Here is a 17061-nt window from a genome sequence, read left to right on the forward strand (position 1 = left end):
TCTGCTGTGGTTATCTATACTGCTGACCCTAGGAGACTAAGTTTAGCTTCCTTAATTACTGAACATTACTTTTATGCTGAGACCTTCCATAGTTCCCTATTTCCTATGTATACCTCCCTCCCTCTCCAAATGGAACCCCCATTACCAATCATAGAGCAAATTGTTATTCTATCTGTTGATCCATTGTGCCTCCCTAGAGTACTGTTCTCTTCACTCCCTCAAAACCAAGATTTTTCCCTAATGAGACTCTGCTGATTGTTCTTCATGGGAGAGATAACTTCTTCAGCAAATTCTATCTACCCACATATGTGACTCACTGTCCTGTGTTTAAGAATATTGAGAATGCTTGGAAATACAATCCCTCAGCATAGCATTTCCTATGGTGGGCTCTATGGGTCTCTAGGCTCATAAAGCACTACCAGGTAATATCAACAAATAGTTTTCTTGTTTCAATTTTTATAGGTTTCTATTCTGAGTAAGCAAATGTCTTAAAGTGACAACTATTTCTGTTCACCCTTTAAATCTCCCATCTTATCTACCACAGACAGTATAAAGGCAACAGAGAAATACTTTTGGAATAAATGAATAATCTTTCAGAGCTCAATAAGGAAAAGCTGCCGTTTCCTCTTGAGAGATGACCAGTATATAAAAATCACCCAGTAAATAGATATATTTTTCTGTGTATAAAATATCATCACTCTGTTCTTGTTTATTTGTTAATCTAATGGCCAGTACACCATACGGTCTCATCAACTGTTTGGTGGAGTATGATGAAGTCCACGTGGAAGAGAATGAAGAACATGACCATAAATCCCAGCCCAAAGCCCAAAGCAACAGCTCAGCCTCAGAAGCCACACCTACCTGATAGCAGGTGCCAAGTTCCTTCCCATTAGCTGAGAAGGACAACATGCCCATTGCCAGATCTACAAGGCAGCCAATCTCTAGGTCTACATTGCTCCGACTTGATCTTTGGGAACTGGCTACAATGTCCCCACCCCAGACCATGTAGCAGTTGCTGCGTTTCACACTGAAAACCAGAGAAAAGAGAGGAGTTACAGAACATAGTCTGGGTGGTTTCTAATCATAACTCACTTGTAAAATGCCCCAGAACCCTTTCTATGAATGAAACCATTCAGCTACAACTAAATTTACGCAGGCATGAAGTACTGTGTGTGGAGATGTGGCAATATGGCAGGCTGCCTCCTTCCAAAGACCTCAAGTATTCAGATAGCTACTTCCCAAACTCATTAGCAATTCAATCTTCTGATACAAAGGAGGATAATACTCCCATTTTAGGGACAGAAAATCAAAACACAGAGAGGAGACTAACCTTAGGCAAATCTATAGAGGAATTTGGTATGAGAAGCAGAAATAGTAGTCTGCGTTCAGTATCCCTTTCTGATATCCAGGGTCACAGGCCCTAAAGTGCTTGAAAAGTTGGCCAATATTCCTTGGAATGGCAACTGGGGTCTAGATAGACTGCTTGTCTCCAATGGCCTCTTAGCTCTCTGAACTGTACTATACTGTATGTTCCTGATCTCTAGAAGTCTGCAAGACACACAACTAAATAGCTAAATAACCACTTAGGTTCCTCTCTCACTATCTGTCTACCAATTTTCAGAGTGTAGAATGCCATGTGGCCTTTACACTTAAAAGCAAACTGTGATGACCAAAAACCTTTAAAGGCTCCCAAACCAAATTTCTTATCTTTTTCACATTTGTGGTGACAGGAATTAAACCCAGGATCCTATGCAGAGCAAGGAAGGGCTCTACTACTGAGCTACACCCCAAGCTCTCATTTCTTAATTGCAGAAATTTATACCTAGACAGAGATTTAGACAAGATAGGCAATGTGAAATGTGATTCTCAGAGCCCCTCACAATGGGTAGCGGAAAGAAGCAGTCAGTCCTGCCTCCTCAGCTCACCTGGGCTGCAACAGCTGAAGGACCTGGGCTTTTGGAGTGATGTGGTGCAGCCTTTCTTAGGCTAAAGGATAACTGATTTTCTATTTGATGCTAGAGAAACCCCTTTAAACACACTGAGACTAATCTGATATGGCTTCACCTAGGTTCCTATTGCTGTGCTCAGTTGTGTGAAGGAACCCAGAACATGCATTCGGCACTGTGTGATGGACAGATCCTTGAATCCTAATCCTGAAGGCAGTTTATCTCTCTGAGCTATTCTTTGGAAAATCCAGGTTGGATTAAGAGATTCTGTTTTCTTCTATTTCTAGAAGTCTGCCACTTTCTACTGTGAGTGGAAGTCCCCTTTCTGAGTACATATCCATTTCCGTTCATTTTCTCTTATTTGGGGCAACAATCGGGCTGCTTTCTCAGGACAAGTGCCCTTAGACAGAGACCTCTACAAACTATGGCTTCCAGTTATAGCCATGGATAGATTTCTATAAAGATTGAACTCAAGCCATGTTATCACTGCTTTTTAAATTACAGAATTCAATTACTGATGTATTGAGCTGTGCATTGTGAAGTGGCAGGCTTTATGTATATTTTAAAGATACCAAATTTAAAATACCCTGAAACATGTAAAACTCAATCTTGTGTTTATTGCTTATTATGTCAGACAACGAACTAAGAATTATTGATCACCACAATGCACCAGGCCTTGCTTTAAGTGCTGACAGTAATAGTTGATATTTATCAAGTACTTGAGGTAAGGCACTGTCTTAAGCATTCTTTTATGAATTAATTCATTTATTTCTTACAGCACTCTGGGATTTGAATAATTATTCTAATTTTATGTATAAGAAAATCAGAGTTCAAGCTCACATGGCTAGTAAGAGACTGGGAATTCATTTCAAACCTAGTCACTATCTAAGCTTGAGTTCAGAGCCTGTGCTTTTCATCATGGACCCATAGGGGTCTGCATTGAGGGTGCTATGACTTACCTGTGATGGTCAGCTTTTGATGAGCTTTATTATATAAAAAACACTGACTGAAAAGGATCCATCACTTGGTAGGGTGTGAAGGCCTACCCAAGAAGAACCTACTACCTCTTGATACATGGCTACACAGAGAAAAGATGTTCCAAGCCCAGAGGATAGGAAATAGACAGATTATAAGATGGTTTTTTAAGGTCACATAAAAAACAGATGGTTTTTTAAGGTCATGTTTGGGACACATCTATGTTGTATGATGTCTGGTTTGTGTTCTGAGAAATAAAACTTGCCTGGACATCCGAGGGCAGAGCTAGCCACTAGTTAACCATAGAGCCCAGGAGGTAGAGGCTCATACCTTTAATCCCAGCACCTGGGAGGCTCACAACTTCAGTTCCAGCACTTGGGAGGAGGAAGCAGAGAGATCAGGAGTTCAAGGCCACCCTCGACTACAGGAGATTGAACTACTCTAAAAGAGAAATAGCCAGGTGGTGGTGGCTCACATCTTTAATCCCAGCACTAGGGAGTTGGAGACAGGAATATAAGGTGAGTGGAGACAGGATCTTGCCCCATTCAGTCTGAGGATTTGTAGAGACAGGATTGCCCCCATTTTGGTCTGAGATTTCATAGGGGTAAGATGAAGTCTCTAGTGGATGGCTGCTCTGCTTCTCTGATCTTTCAGCTTTCACCCTGCTATCAACTCTAGTTTTTATTGTTAAGACTAATTAGGATCGAGTTTCACATCTAGGCAAAGATTTTCCCTGAGAGCAGTGCCAGTGGATAATGGAGAACCCAGTGGGGGCTAAAACGTATTTCCCCCAAAGAGTCCTAATTTCTACTCATTAGTTGTTATTAATGGGTTTTCCATGTCTCCTTTATATTCTTTATGTTTTTAGACATTATAAACCCTTGGGATGAGGTGCTCTGACTTGTCATTTGATGTGTGCTTCTATTCATCTGTTCGGTTTCCCCCAAACTAGCTTCTCTTAGGCACACAGGGAATTTTTCTGTCTTGTTCTGATGTTGTAGAAATTGAGACCTGCCTCAAAATTATGGAGCAAATGCAAGAGGGCTCTCTGACCCCAACTGTCTATCTTTATCTCCCATCCCTGAATTGTGATTTATATGTGTGGTAAATGAACCTCTGTTTCTACAGACATTCCCCTTTCACTGTCATGGTGATCCCAGTTTCTTTCATGATTTTAAAAGTTAAGTTCCTGTTCACCTTTTAAGACAGGCTGGGATGCTTTCTCTATCTGGGGTGAAGGATGAGGTGTAAGTGACTATCGTAGGGAGAAAGGAGCCTCTTGGGATCCCCCTTACCTTTCATGGACCCGACCTCTTTCATCTCCCAGGGTGACAGTCACGGTACAGTTTTTATTCAGGTCAAACTTTTCACTGTATAAATGGTAGTCTGGAGTCACCCATCCAACCCAGACACATGATGGATCCTGCCCAGCAAAAATACGGATAGCATAGTAGCATTGCTGTGGAGGGGATAAGAGAATTCGTGAGTGGTGTCTGTCTGGGGAGGAGAGCTGAGGGATAAAGTCAGTCAGTAGTTCACTTGGCTCATTTTTATGAAGAAGCACACATGGAAGGTTTCTTTTGCTTTTCCCAAGTTGGGTCTCACTTTGTAGCTCAGGCTGGCCTTGAACTTGTGGTGTCCCTCCTTTCTGAGTCTGTGTCACTATGTCTGGCTAAAGCAACACACTGTTGAGGAGGTATACCATGCTGCACTCTAGACTCAGGAAAGGCTTTGGTTTATGCAAAGTCTTGAGAAAGAAGCTGAAAAAGAAAATACTTCTGTCCCAGCCACCAACCCACTTTATGTGGCCTTTATGCCAACCATAGGCAGTGATGAGGATAAAAATTCCCAGTGAGGATCATACAATCTGTGAGGCTTATCACCACATTATAGTAATAGCTATGGCACCAAGGAAGGTGACTACTTCATTCCTTTCTTTACGACACTGAGTAGGTTTACTTACTCATACTATGCCAAATTTTTCTTGACTAAGCCAAAAAAAAAGCATAGTCAGAAAAACCCTAGGCTTGAACCTTTGGCACAACTGATTATTATTGTGTGAGCTTGGGTAAGTCTTTTGTCTTCTCTGTACACAGTATCACGTATCTCACAGGGGTTGTGATTAAGTCAATTTAATGGAGATTAAATGGGAATATGCATAATGTTCTGGGCCATAGTGCCCACAATAGCAGGGGCATGATTTCCTGCAGCAAGAATCTTGGTTTTGGTGTTGTTTAGTTTATGAACTCAAGGGGAACTTTACAGAAGGGGTGGCTTGTATTTCTCCCATGGACACCAGGTGCTGAGGGAGAATGGAAGAAGGAAACTAGGAAGCATTTTCCCCTGACTACTGTCACTGAGGAAAGGAACCTGAAGTAGCTTCTATCCTCTGGGCTGCCTTCCTGCCCCTTCTTTGATTGCTTGCAAGATTGTTCCTGGCACCGAACAGAGACACCAGGGGACCGACTCATAGAAGTTGACACAGAAGAGCAAACAAAAGGATTTAATTGGAACTCTTCCAACTCATGTTTCTTTCATTCAGAAAGGCAGTGATGGGTCCCTGGTGGCAAATGGGTAACAAGGACACATGATGCCCAATTAGGAGCTCCAGGTTGAGCTCTGCTTTCTTTCCCTTACTCGACAAACACCATAGAAATGTTCTGGAAGCATCCAAATGTATATTATGAGACAGAATAATTGACAATTAAAGAAGATCTCTAGACAAATCTTTGCTGTATGGGGCATAGTACCAGGAGGAGCAGATCAAATAATTAAAGCCATAATGGAGCATATTTACTTACTGTTGTTGTGTGAGAGAGTATTTCTTGCATCTGTTTCCTAGGGGGAGATAATCCACATTTTAGCTATTCAGTTGTGTGGAGAACCCCACAGTTCTGACAGGCAATTGATCTACCTTTAACGATCAAGGCAGGTTTAGGAAACTGGCAGTTTTCTATACACAAGTGACTGCAATTGGTCTTGGGAGTTGCTCATTTGTAAGCCGCTGCCATAGGCAGTACTATGACTTCCAGCATCCCCCTGCTGCAGCTTGTAAGTTAATGTGGAGGAGGATGGGGGCGCTGTAATAACACAGGTAGAGATGCCTCTGAATGGGTTCCCATGCTCCCTCAAGCAGCTGTGCTTATTCAAAACCTTGGTGGATAGTGAACTGCTACGAGAGATTTGGACGAGACAGCTTAGACAGTAGGCACACACCAGCGATTAAAAATAGACATCAAAGGAAAGAAAGGCAGCAAGGAATCCATTCCTCATGAGGAGGGAAGAAATCACATTACTCAAGAGGCACACAGAGGCAAGGGTGGGAAATGCCCATAGCTATGCAAAGACGGCAATTGGCCTCTGGAAATTTCTCATTTCACACAGAAGCAGTCTTTTTGCTCTCAAACTCCAAGAATTATGAACACAAAAAGGCCCAAGCTCAGAGAGTCCAAGAAAAGCAGAAACATCCTCTCCAGATGTTGCTCTGTTTAGCTGCATGGGCTTCTTAATTTTGTGTGCACCTCCATACACACATGCCCTTGCATGAACTCACACACACTTATATAGTCATTTCTTTGTGTGTGTTTGTGTGTGCATGTGTGCAGGTACAAATTTGTGCATGCATGCAGGGGCACATAGATGTATAGATGCACACATACGTATAGGCACATATGCACAAGCCTCCATCTACTTTGTTTTTGAGAGGTTGCCTGTCCAGTGAGCACCTGAGATCTACCTGTTTCTGCTCTCTAGCACTGGGAGGTCAGGCATATGCCACAATCTTTCTTAAAAACAAACAAACAAACAAACAAACAAACAAACAAACAAACATGGTTCTGGAGACCCAATACAGGTCTCTATGCTGTGCAGCAAGCAAACACTTTACAGACAGAATTATCTCCCCAGCCATTTACATCCTCATTTCTTTACCTGACTGAAGGCAGAGAGGCCACCATACACTCACTTCTTACGTTGTGGTTAAGTACAAAATAAGCAGAAATGGTACCTCTGAGAATTACAGGACTGTCCCACACCCTTACCTTTTCTGGAAGGCTTCACTGTCTAGACAGGGGCTGTGGCTGAAAGAGGAGTGGCATTCGATGGGCATGCTCAGGCGGCAGTAGATCATGTTGGCATTGCTGTTCTGTGTGCCAAATGTCTTGTGGGTCACCTTGAGGCATGGGGGGCTGTCCATGGTGCCATCAATCCTCACAACCTGGGAACATTACCATGAGTCCTTAACCTGATGTATAGGAGGGTGTGACCTTGACCCTGTTCCTGTCTCTCACCGACCTAACATAGAACAAGACATTCTACAAACTATGAATATCACCAGCAATAAAGCAAATGATGCTATTCAAGAGGTGGGCTTTGTCTGCTAGGAAACTTCAGCTCTGGACTTGAAACTTCTCTGGCTGGAGAAATTAGTGATGTAAAACACACCTGTAAGTTCACTACAAGACCAAGGATGGAGAACAAATACTAGTGAGAGGTAAGGCTGTCTGGGTGATATAGTGTGGTGTCCTCATAATGTTGACCTTCTAAATTGGGGGGTAAGTGGTAGAAAGAAAATCTTTCCAAAGATTTCCATTGTCAGTGGGCATCATGAGAACATCTTACAGAAAGGGACCAGAAAACCCCAAACTCAGGAAGAACCACACAAGCTCTCTCAGAGGGTACTTTTACCCCATAGGTTTCCAACAGTGCTGGAGTCCCAGCCCTGGAGCTGAGATGTCCTGAGCCGGCTCTAAATCCTGAGACAATTTATGGTGTTGGACCACAGGTACTGCAGAGTGGTAACCTGAATTATTAATAATTTACTTTCGTGTATGTGTGTGTATGTATGTGTGTGTGTGTGTGTGTGTGTGTGTGTGTGTGTGTGTGTGTTCATATGGGTGCACATGTGTGTATGTAAGCACAAGAACATGTATGTACCTGTGTGTGGAGGCCAACAATTAGTCTTGAGAGACAGGTTCTCTCTTTACCCTGGAGTTCAGTAACTAGGCTGGGCTGGCTGGCTAAAAAGCGCCAAGGATCTGGCTGATTTTGCCTCCCTGGCACTAAACTTACAAGTGCCTTCTAACACACTTTCTATCAGACCTTCTATTTTTCCAGTCTAGAGTCTATTAGTCTATTATAGATCTCCAGGATTTAGAACCACACTTCTAAAATAATGGTTATCCTGCAACCAGAGAAATACAATCTACCCCCAAATGTGAGGGTCAATGGGGGAGGAGCAATTAAGAGCTGGGGCTTGCCAGGTTCAGACCTTCTAGAAGGTGAGGTGGGAGGCTTAGAGTCAGTTGGAAGCAAACCACTGTCTTGAACCCAAGTAACACTGCAACGAAGCTGCTTTATTCGAAAGCACTCCTTTCCCCATGTCCATCATGTGAAAAATCATGGTGGGTCTCATCAAAACAGATCCAGAACCCAAACTTGGCTTCTTACACTCTTTAGCTCTTTGCTTTCCTTAAAGGTGGAAGCGCCATAATAAAGTCTCCCACTTCAGCTTAAATGCTAGTAACAGCACCAATGTAAATAAGGCTGCAAAGGTAAGTTATACACATGGAGGAACACATATTTTTATCATATATAATGCTAGGTAGAATTGTTCAACTTTGTGGAGAAAACAATGTTTTAAGTCTCTGGACACTAAAGTACCATGGCAATGCCCCTGTAGGAATGCTGGAAAAAAAATCTGGTGACCTAGCCTGGGAAGCAGTCTGGAAAATTGTGTACAAGGCTATTAGTATTAGCTTTTGTGGGATGTTGTAAATTAAAGGGTCTGCAACTGTAGCTATGAAGACCTGAGGATGTGATTGGTAGGCAGCTAGGGTGGGGGCTTAGGTAACCATTTCCTGTTGACAGCAGGCTTTGTGAAAACTTAAGGCCTTGGCCCACTCGCCCTGCAGGGACCACCCATGGTGTAAGGTTACCTCTATGTGGGGATGATCCTTTGGCACATTCACAAACGTTGGGAGGCGCTTGCTGAACCACACTGCTACATCTCGGTTCATATTTACCGCAAAAGGCTCGAAGCCCTCCTGGAGGCCACACATGGTATAAAATTTGAAGGTGCTGGCATCTGTCCCAAGATTCATGCGGCCAATCTGTGACAGTCCCAGAGAGCAAATGGGCACAAAACCTGCAGAATAAAGATTGTGGCTTCAGTGTGGAGGTACCATTGGGGGGAAGCTGTGGAGAGGCTGGAGCTGTACTTCCTGTTCAGATTGGGAGCTTCAGGAAAACAACCCTCTCTTGTCTTTTTGGCACACAAAATCAACAACAGGAAGCTGCCTGGACACAACACTGCCCTTAGTATACGGGAGAGAAAGGTGAATTTTCTTCAAATTGCTTTGTGAAAAACATCATGCAGCTACGAGTGTTTTTAAGATGAAAGAGGAAAACGAACTTGAAAAAAGTGAAATCTATTATCTATGCCTTATTTAAAACTGATCTTAGGGCCTGGAAGGATGGTCGAACAGTTAAGAGCATTGAATGCTCTTCCAGAGGACCCAGGTTTGATTTCCAGCATCTGCATGGAAGCTGACAACCATTCCAGTCCTTGGGTACCCAAAGCCCTCCCTCTTCCAGCCTCTGCCAGCACAGGGCATGCAAGTTGTTCACAAAATTCATGCAGTCAAAATATCCATACATGTAAAATAAATAGAAACAAACCAATTTTGTAACAACAATGAAGACATGGTGTCCGGTAGGGCACAACTGTAATCCCAGCCATTGGGAGCTAAGGCAGGAAGATCCAAAGATCTAGACCAGAGTATTTACACATGGAATTTGAGGCCAGGCCAGACTACACAGTGAGACCGTGTCTTAGAAAATAAAAACACAACTAAAAACAAAATAGACATAAAGCAAAACAAAACAAAAACAAATAAAAACCAAGAAAATGGTCAACTATGTGAGATAACAAATATGTTAATTTCTTTACTACAGTAACTTTAGATCTTAAGTACACATGCTGCAGTTAATTTAAAAGATGACAGTGTATCCATTGATACTACTCTTATGGGGGCTAAACAAGTGTTTTATGATTGGATTTGAGGCCTGCCCCCATTGCAGGGAACCCAAGATACATACTGTAAACCTGGTTAAAAACACATGGCCCATGGAAGAATAGTGCTTAGGTCCAAGGAGGATAATTAGATGCTGTTGTTCAGCTGCATTGATATAGTGTCAAGCTGCCTTCTAAACATGTATTTATACCCGTGGAGAAGTGTTACACTCATGCTTCAACAGAGAAGTCTCTCTTTCCACAGAATGTTGGTGAATGCCCAAAGTGTGGAGAATAAGTGGTAGAAGAGTGCTCAGCCCTAAACAAGACATTTATCATTTATACCGTTCCCTCTGAAAGCATTCTGGAAGCAGCAGTGGAAAGAGCCAGAAGACAGAGAGTAGGACTGTGATAAGGCATCCTCTGGGCAAGACACAGCCACTGTAATTATGAACTCGTTGGTAGTGTGGATGTCTACATGGAATCTTCACAAGAATAGGCCTATCAACAGTCAGGCATGGATGGAGGTGGGACTCAAGGGGCTTTGCCCCTCACTAATAACTATTAGCTCTTGATAGATTCAGTAACAGTGGTAGTTATACCTTTAGTTGTGTTCTTATTGGCAACCCCATGAGTTCCAATGATAGTTCCAATCTAGAGGTCACACAGATGGCCCTAGTTAAATTAAATGGGTCACAAAATCAAACCAAAAGTCAAGAATCTGGGCAAGGAACTCTAAGGGATGAGAGGTCACTGACAAGGACTGGAGGGAGAAAGAAGAGGGCTGTGTGGGACATGTAATCAGGATACATGCACCTACACGACACTGACAAAGAACAGAATTCAACAATAAAAATGAAGTGCAGGGAGAATTATTCAACTGTTCTGGGCCTCAGATGGCTCATCAGTGAATGAGAGGTCAAAGGTCCTTTGTGTTTGAGAGCGTTGACTACTAAGACTATATTGCTGCTAGTTTATAAACTTCCACCCCCTTGTCTGCTGTCCCCCTCACCTGAGGAGGAACACGAGAGCCGAGCTACGCCAGACACATTGCGACCTTTCTTTTCCACCACTACTGCCATCTCTCCAAGCTCACTTCTATGACCTGATCATACTTAAACATTCACAACAGACCAAAGCAGAAGTTCAGATTGTCTGGCGTTCTTGTTTGTGGGTTATTTATAAATCATAATTGTAGACCAACAAATCAGGAAAGTAGGGAAAGCACTAATTATCTTGGATCTGGGAGGATGTGGGAGGCAGGCGGCTGGAAGACAGCTGAAGCTGCAGAGAGGACCAGGAAGGGAAGGAACATCCCTGAGGCTGATGCCTCATGCAGGCACTGGGGCTCCCCACAAAGAAAACTGGTGCCACTACTAGGAGAAATGATTTTACTATTAATATTTTTTAGTGTGTGAAATAATGTGTTTCAGGAAGACATTTTCATCTTTTCTGGGGAAAAAAGGGCAATTTTGAGACATTATGTCAAACAGTAAGAACTTTTTATATTGTTCATATCCCAAGGGCAAACTGCATTCTTTGTAGAGTAAGTACTTACATATTGTCCTCTAAGCCATGGCATTCTTATTATATACAGGCACTTTCGCCAGATAAGCCATGGTGTCCACATAGATGAACTGAGCATTGCATACTAGTTGGTGGTATTAGGAAGTACAAACATATTTGGGATAAAGACATGTTTAGTACCATTGTTAAAACTAGAGAACATTAATGTCCTCCTAGCAGAATGACAGAGTCCTCTGGTGGCCACCAAACATTGGGGCCAGATCTCTGGCCCTGTCACTCCAGAGAGGCAGTAGACTAAACCAGAAGCTGCCCTAGCAATGCTATGCTTGCTACTTATAAACAGGTTACCTGGAAATCTGACTACAGGGTAGAACAAAGATTACCAGAAAACGTTCCTAGTTCCTTAGTGGGATGGGGACTCTGATACATGTTGTAACTAGACTTCAGGGATGAAGAGGAACTACTCCCATCTCAAAGAGCTTATTACAGGGAATGGAATTTAAAAGAGTGAATGTTTTTGATGTAAACCACCTTTCTCCCAAGACAGTATTTCAGTCGTTCTGACAAAGGGTTAACTCAAGCCAGAAATGCAATACTATGGCGCTTTTATCTTAGAGCCCAGATATTAAACACTCCAAGCTTGATGTGAGCAGAGACCAGGAAACTTTAAGAAACTTTCTTCTCAGCCGGGCGGTGGTGGCGCACGCCTTTAATCCCAGCACTCGGGAGGCAGAGGCAGGCGGATCTCTGTGAGTTCGAGGCCAGCCTGGGCTACCAAGTGAGTCCCAGGAAAGGCGCAAAGCTACACAGAGAAACCCTGTCTCGAAAAACCAAAAAAAAAAAAAAAGAAAAAAAAAAAGAAACTTTCTTCTCCTTTCCTCTTTTGTAGAATTGTGGGATAGACACTCAGCAGGTATAAAATTCTGAGTGGGAAGCAGCAAAAAGATGACTTAGCCTTGAGACAGACCCACCAACAAATGAAAGTGAGAGAAGTATTATTTGCTTTGAGTCTTTTTCCCCCTAAGGAACTTGGGTTCTTCATTATTATTAAAAGATAGTAATAAACTAGGATGAAACTGAAGAATTAAGGCACTGACCGACTTGACTAAGGTCATGAGGAGGACTACCAGTATGATATGATCTCATACCCTCTGAGTCACAATCTAGCTGCTAGTCAGTATGATAGAAGTAGATAGATGGTACAGGGATGAATGCCCTGGATTTAATTGGCAGTATGTCTGAGGGTAGAGGATATCACGTTATAGAATGGAGTAACTGTCCTTGTGGGCTGGAGCCCTCTCTTCTGGGGAAGGCTGAACACAGTAGAAGAAATATAAAAGCAATAGAAGTCACAGATGCTAGAGCAATGGGAGGTAAGTGTTGGGGACCCCTGGGGGGGCTAAGTGGTAGAGCTACAGAAGCTCAGTGATACAGTAGAAGAGAAGGTAATGTTAAAGCTTGAATCAGGCAAAGGACACCTAGGAAGTCATAGAAGAAAGATGAATTTACATGAAGCTCGCTCTTTTGGAGAAGTAGATTTGATAGCTGGCCACATTCACTCAACTCTTTCCATCTATGCAACCAGTTCTAGCTAACCATCTCACTGTCTTGGGACTTTTCAACTCAATGCATGAATAGTTCATGTAACTTTATAATTCCGCATGACAGATAAGGGAGAGGGGCAACAATATTGCAATAAACTACAACAGCAAGTAATTGTCAATTGCTTTCTGAATGCTGGGCTGAACACTCTACAGATTTAATGTCTTTATGCTCATTTTACAGATGAAGAAACCAGGACTTAGGGAATTAAGTAACTTGCTCAATTTTACTAGGCAAACTGTAGCATGGGTATGTGGACACTTGTGGTCTGAATAGAACTACAGAGCAAACATCAAAGGTAGAAGCCAGGGTAGCTGTTTTCCAAGTCTACTCTAAACTAATTTGCTTTGTGGCTAGATCTTCCTTCCCTCTGCAAATGCTGCTGAGTCATATAGTTCACCATTTTGCCTCTTGATTAGGCTGTTGAAGACACACAGTTCCCTTAGAGGAACAGGTCTACCTGTACACAGGGATCAGGGATCCATATGACTCTCTGAAGTTTATATGGATAACAGGACCCACTTGGCAAGGCCATATGACATTACCATTAGCATAGATTTTATTGTCACAAACTAGGACAGTCACCACATACATGACCAACTAACCTGTAGCCTAAATGAGACTGGAGATATAGGAAGAAGATAAATAAAAGGAGTAAAAATGCCATCTTCCTCTGCCCCTTCCTTACACTCAGCAAAAAGATGTGACTATGCAGACAACTTTGAAGAGGTTCAAGATTGTATGCAAATGGAATTAAATCAAACCATGTATATAGAACTGCCATCCCAAGAGAGCAAGGAGAAGAAAGCATGAACTTAAAATTTTCAGAGGATCCCAGGTTCTGGTAAACTTGGTATTATATGCGTGGTATCTCATACTAGTTTCGTGACTAAGAGGGGGTGTTTTTTGTTTTGTTTTGTTTTGTTTTAAATCTCATGTGGTTGATGGTTTATCAATAGCCTCAGAGTCCAGCTCTGAAAACTATCTTCAGGGTTCAGATTAGCTGCTACAGGAAGTGAAAGGAAGTCTCTCTCTCACAAGCATGCTGTTCCAAACATGTCTCTTTATTCTTCTACTTTCCTTGTCTTAATTGTCTATAATTTCTTAGCTCTAATTCTCTGTTCTAATCCTCCTACTTCTACCCATCTAGCCTAAAAATCCTCTTTTTACAGGAGGCTTGAAGCAGTAAAAAAAAATTACAAGAGTTACCTCTTATTGGTCAAAAGAACATTCTTAGGGTAAGCAATAAGACGCCGAGCCATTTACCATGGCAACACAAGGTTTCAAGCTTTCAGGACCACAGGGAGGGGACACAGTGCCCAGTGTGACAAACTCTGAGACCTAGGTCTTTATGAGCAGATGTGGCAAGTGAAGAACTGGCATGCTTTTCTTAGGGAACTTTATATACATAACCTTGGTTAGACACCTGCAACTCTGACCTTGTGCATAATTGTAAAGTTTTAAACTTATGATCTATTTACAAAGGCCTTTAGTCTAGTTTGAACTTGCTCCAAGGTAAAAGTGAGCAAAATTTGTGCAGTTAGTCTTAGACTGAGGAGAAATTGTTATTTTCTTGTGTTAGTCTGAGTTAAAGGAACAAGGTAGGCTTTGAAGGGTCTACAGTCTTTGTGAAACAACAGATCCAGCCATGAAGCATATCCTAGCATATTGTCCATATATCAAAATTGTACAGCTCAGTGAGAAGTCCTCTTCCTGACCACCCACAAATGTATGTACCCAAAGATTGAGATGCAATCATGAGATTACATATACACATTACATAAAAATGCATGGTAATGAGGATATATCATAACTGTTCTTGCACAAGTGAAATTATAGATGAAGGCAACAGTTTTCAGACTCAGTGACCTATAAGCCTTGCTCAATAGATTATCCCATCGAGAACAATTCCTCTGGTAGGTTGACACCTGAATTATCAATTGCTATAAGCTATAATTGTGTCATGGCCCACAATATCTCATGACAATCACTCCTAACAGTGGTTGGTGGTTGGAAAGAAACAATTATCTGGAAAATCCAAATGATGATTGATTGCCATTCATTTCAATCTATAGACAGACATGAGGAGCATCATTAGTGGTAGGGCAGATACAGATCTTGCAGAGAGGTGGTTAGATGACCCTGGGCCGTTCTTGGGGTATTACTCTGAACGTCAACCATGGCACGTGCTTTTATTCTTTGTATTTACTGCTAAGCCTCAAGATGGAATTCAGAGACAACCCTGTGATGACTGGAGCATGCATAGAATGCTCAAGAAACAGGAGGCGACACTTCTATGCCACATCAAGTTTCTGAGCACAGCACCATCTAGAGAGAGAATGATATTAACAGGACCCTTTCGCACAAGGCCACAGATGGCAGGGGCATTTCCATTAAATAAGTTTTATTTTCTAACTCTAGCTGTTATAGCAGAGTTCAGGGATCTTTTTGACTTAGACCAATGGGTAGTAAACTCCAAAGCTGTAGTAAGAGACAGGATGTTCCTCAGGGGACTGCACACACCAAAGCCTATTCCAGCTGTCTCATCCCAAGGTCTGGCAGAATCTTCAGATTTTCTCTGTCTTTGCTTTAAGTGAAGGTAATGTGAAGCCTAACTGCAAAGTTTCTACTTTGGAAGCCTCACGAGGCTGTGACAATATTAAGTGCTATGATGGTCTAGGCCAGGGACCAGACCAGGAGACAATGAAACAGATAAGAGCTTACTATTTGTGATGCAGAAGAGGATAGAGACAACAGTGACTGCATAACTCTTCTGAGACAAAGGAGAAGGTACTTCCTACAATGGTTGTTCTCACTCTTCTACAGAAGACCTAACAATCCCTACTGAGGATCTTGGATCTAGGATGACACACTGGTGACCTGAAGAGTACCAGTACATAGGGCACTATACATTAAGGTGATTACAAGACATGATGTTTAGTTTCAACAGATGGTTCTCTTAAAAGTCAAGGCAAGATTTGCTGCCTTATTCCATGTTTTGTACCGAACAAAGAGATGCGGTATGATTATCACTGGCCTCTGGGCTGTTGTTATTAAAGAATGACACATCAGCTTCCTTTCAACCATCGCTCTGCCCACTCCTGTGCTATCACAGAGCTGAAAGAGCCTTCCAATTATCCTGTCTCTGTATTATTAAAGCAGATACAATACTACAGTATAATGCACAAACATATTACAGTACAAGTCTATTATCAGACAGCGTCCTAAGAATAGAATTTGTTATTCTGAAGGTCAGATCATGTCCCTGCACAAAAAAGGCATCTCTTTCATCACAGCACAGATAATCTTTGAAAACTGAGCTACTCTCAGTTCTCTCTGACAGCATCTCTCTGCTCAAACACTGTAGTATGCCCATTTCACAAGGTGAAGTCCCAGGATGCTCAGCTCAGGTTAGACATGAATTTCTTGGATGAGAAGACTGAGTCTTGACATGTAAGGCCACAATCTACACTGCATCTACCTTGCCAGCTCTATCATTTATCCATCCCATATATAAATCTCTGCCTTCTTACTGTCCCACCCCTTCCTGAGGCTTCCTGCTGCCACAACACTAGTCTCCTTGCATCTTAATGGGGTTACATTTCTTCTCCTTTGACTTACTCATTCTGGATTCTTTATTCAACGTTCAATTCAGATGCCACTTGTGTGAGATTTTTTCACTCCGCATTAGTCACTTGCTGTTTATAACTCATGTTCTGCATTATTAGTCACCTTTCCCTATTTTCATCTTACTTCACAATTAGAAAGGAGCTCTTCTGCATGGCCACCATTTGTCTTTGCTCCTGTGTTAGACTACTGCTTCTCAGAATGTAAGGTATATGCATATCGCCAGAGCCTCTGGGGAGGATGCAGACTTTGATTCTGCTGTGGGACTGAGATTCTGCATTTTTAACAAGGTGGGATATACCTTGAATATCAAGGCTTTATACTTAATACAAAGCTATTCAAACTTCACAAAGTTCCCAACACTGCAAGTCA

General features: G+C 42.2%; 1 protein-coding gene across 1 annotated transcript in view; it reads right to left on the minus strand.

The window, feature by feature from the left end:
- The window catches only part of Ryr3 (ryanodine receptor 3), a 359592-nt gene that overhangs the window by 187220 nt on the left and 155311 nt on the right, over nucleotides 1–17061 (minus strand). Inside the window, exons 28-32 of the mRNA XM_059258921.1 lie at nucleotides 8858–9066; nucleotides 6962–7137; nucleotides 5723–5759; nucleotides 4217–4380; nucleotides 862–1027 (exon numbers count right to left, since the gene is read on the minus strand). Coding sequence (XP_059114904.1) covers nucleotides 862–1027; nucleotides 4217–4380; nucleotides 5723–5759; nucleotides 6962–7137; nucleotides 8858–9066 — 752 coding nt within the window. The remainder of the gene's footprint in view (nucleotides 1–861; nucleotides 1028–4216; nucleotides 4381–5722; nucleotides 5760–6961; nucleotides 7138–8857; nucleotides 9067–17061) is intronic.

This window comes from Peromyscus eremicus, chromosome 4 (genome assembly GCF_949786415.1).
Source record: "Peromyscus eremicus chromosome 4, PerEre_H2_v1, whole genome shotgun sequence".
Classification (NCBI taxonomy): Eukaryota; Metazoa; Chordata; class Mammalia; order Rodentia; family Cricetidae; genus Peromyscus; species Peromyscus eremicus.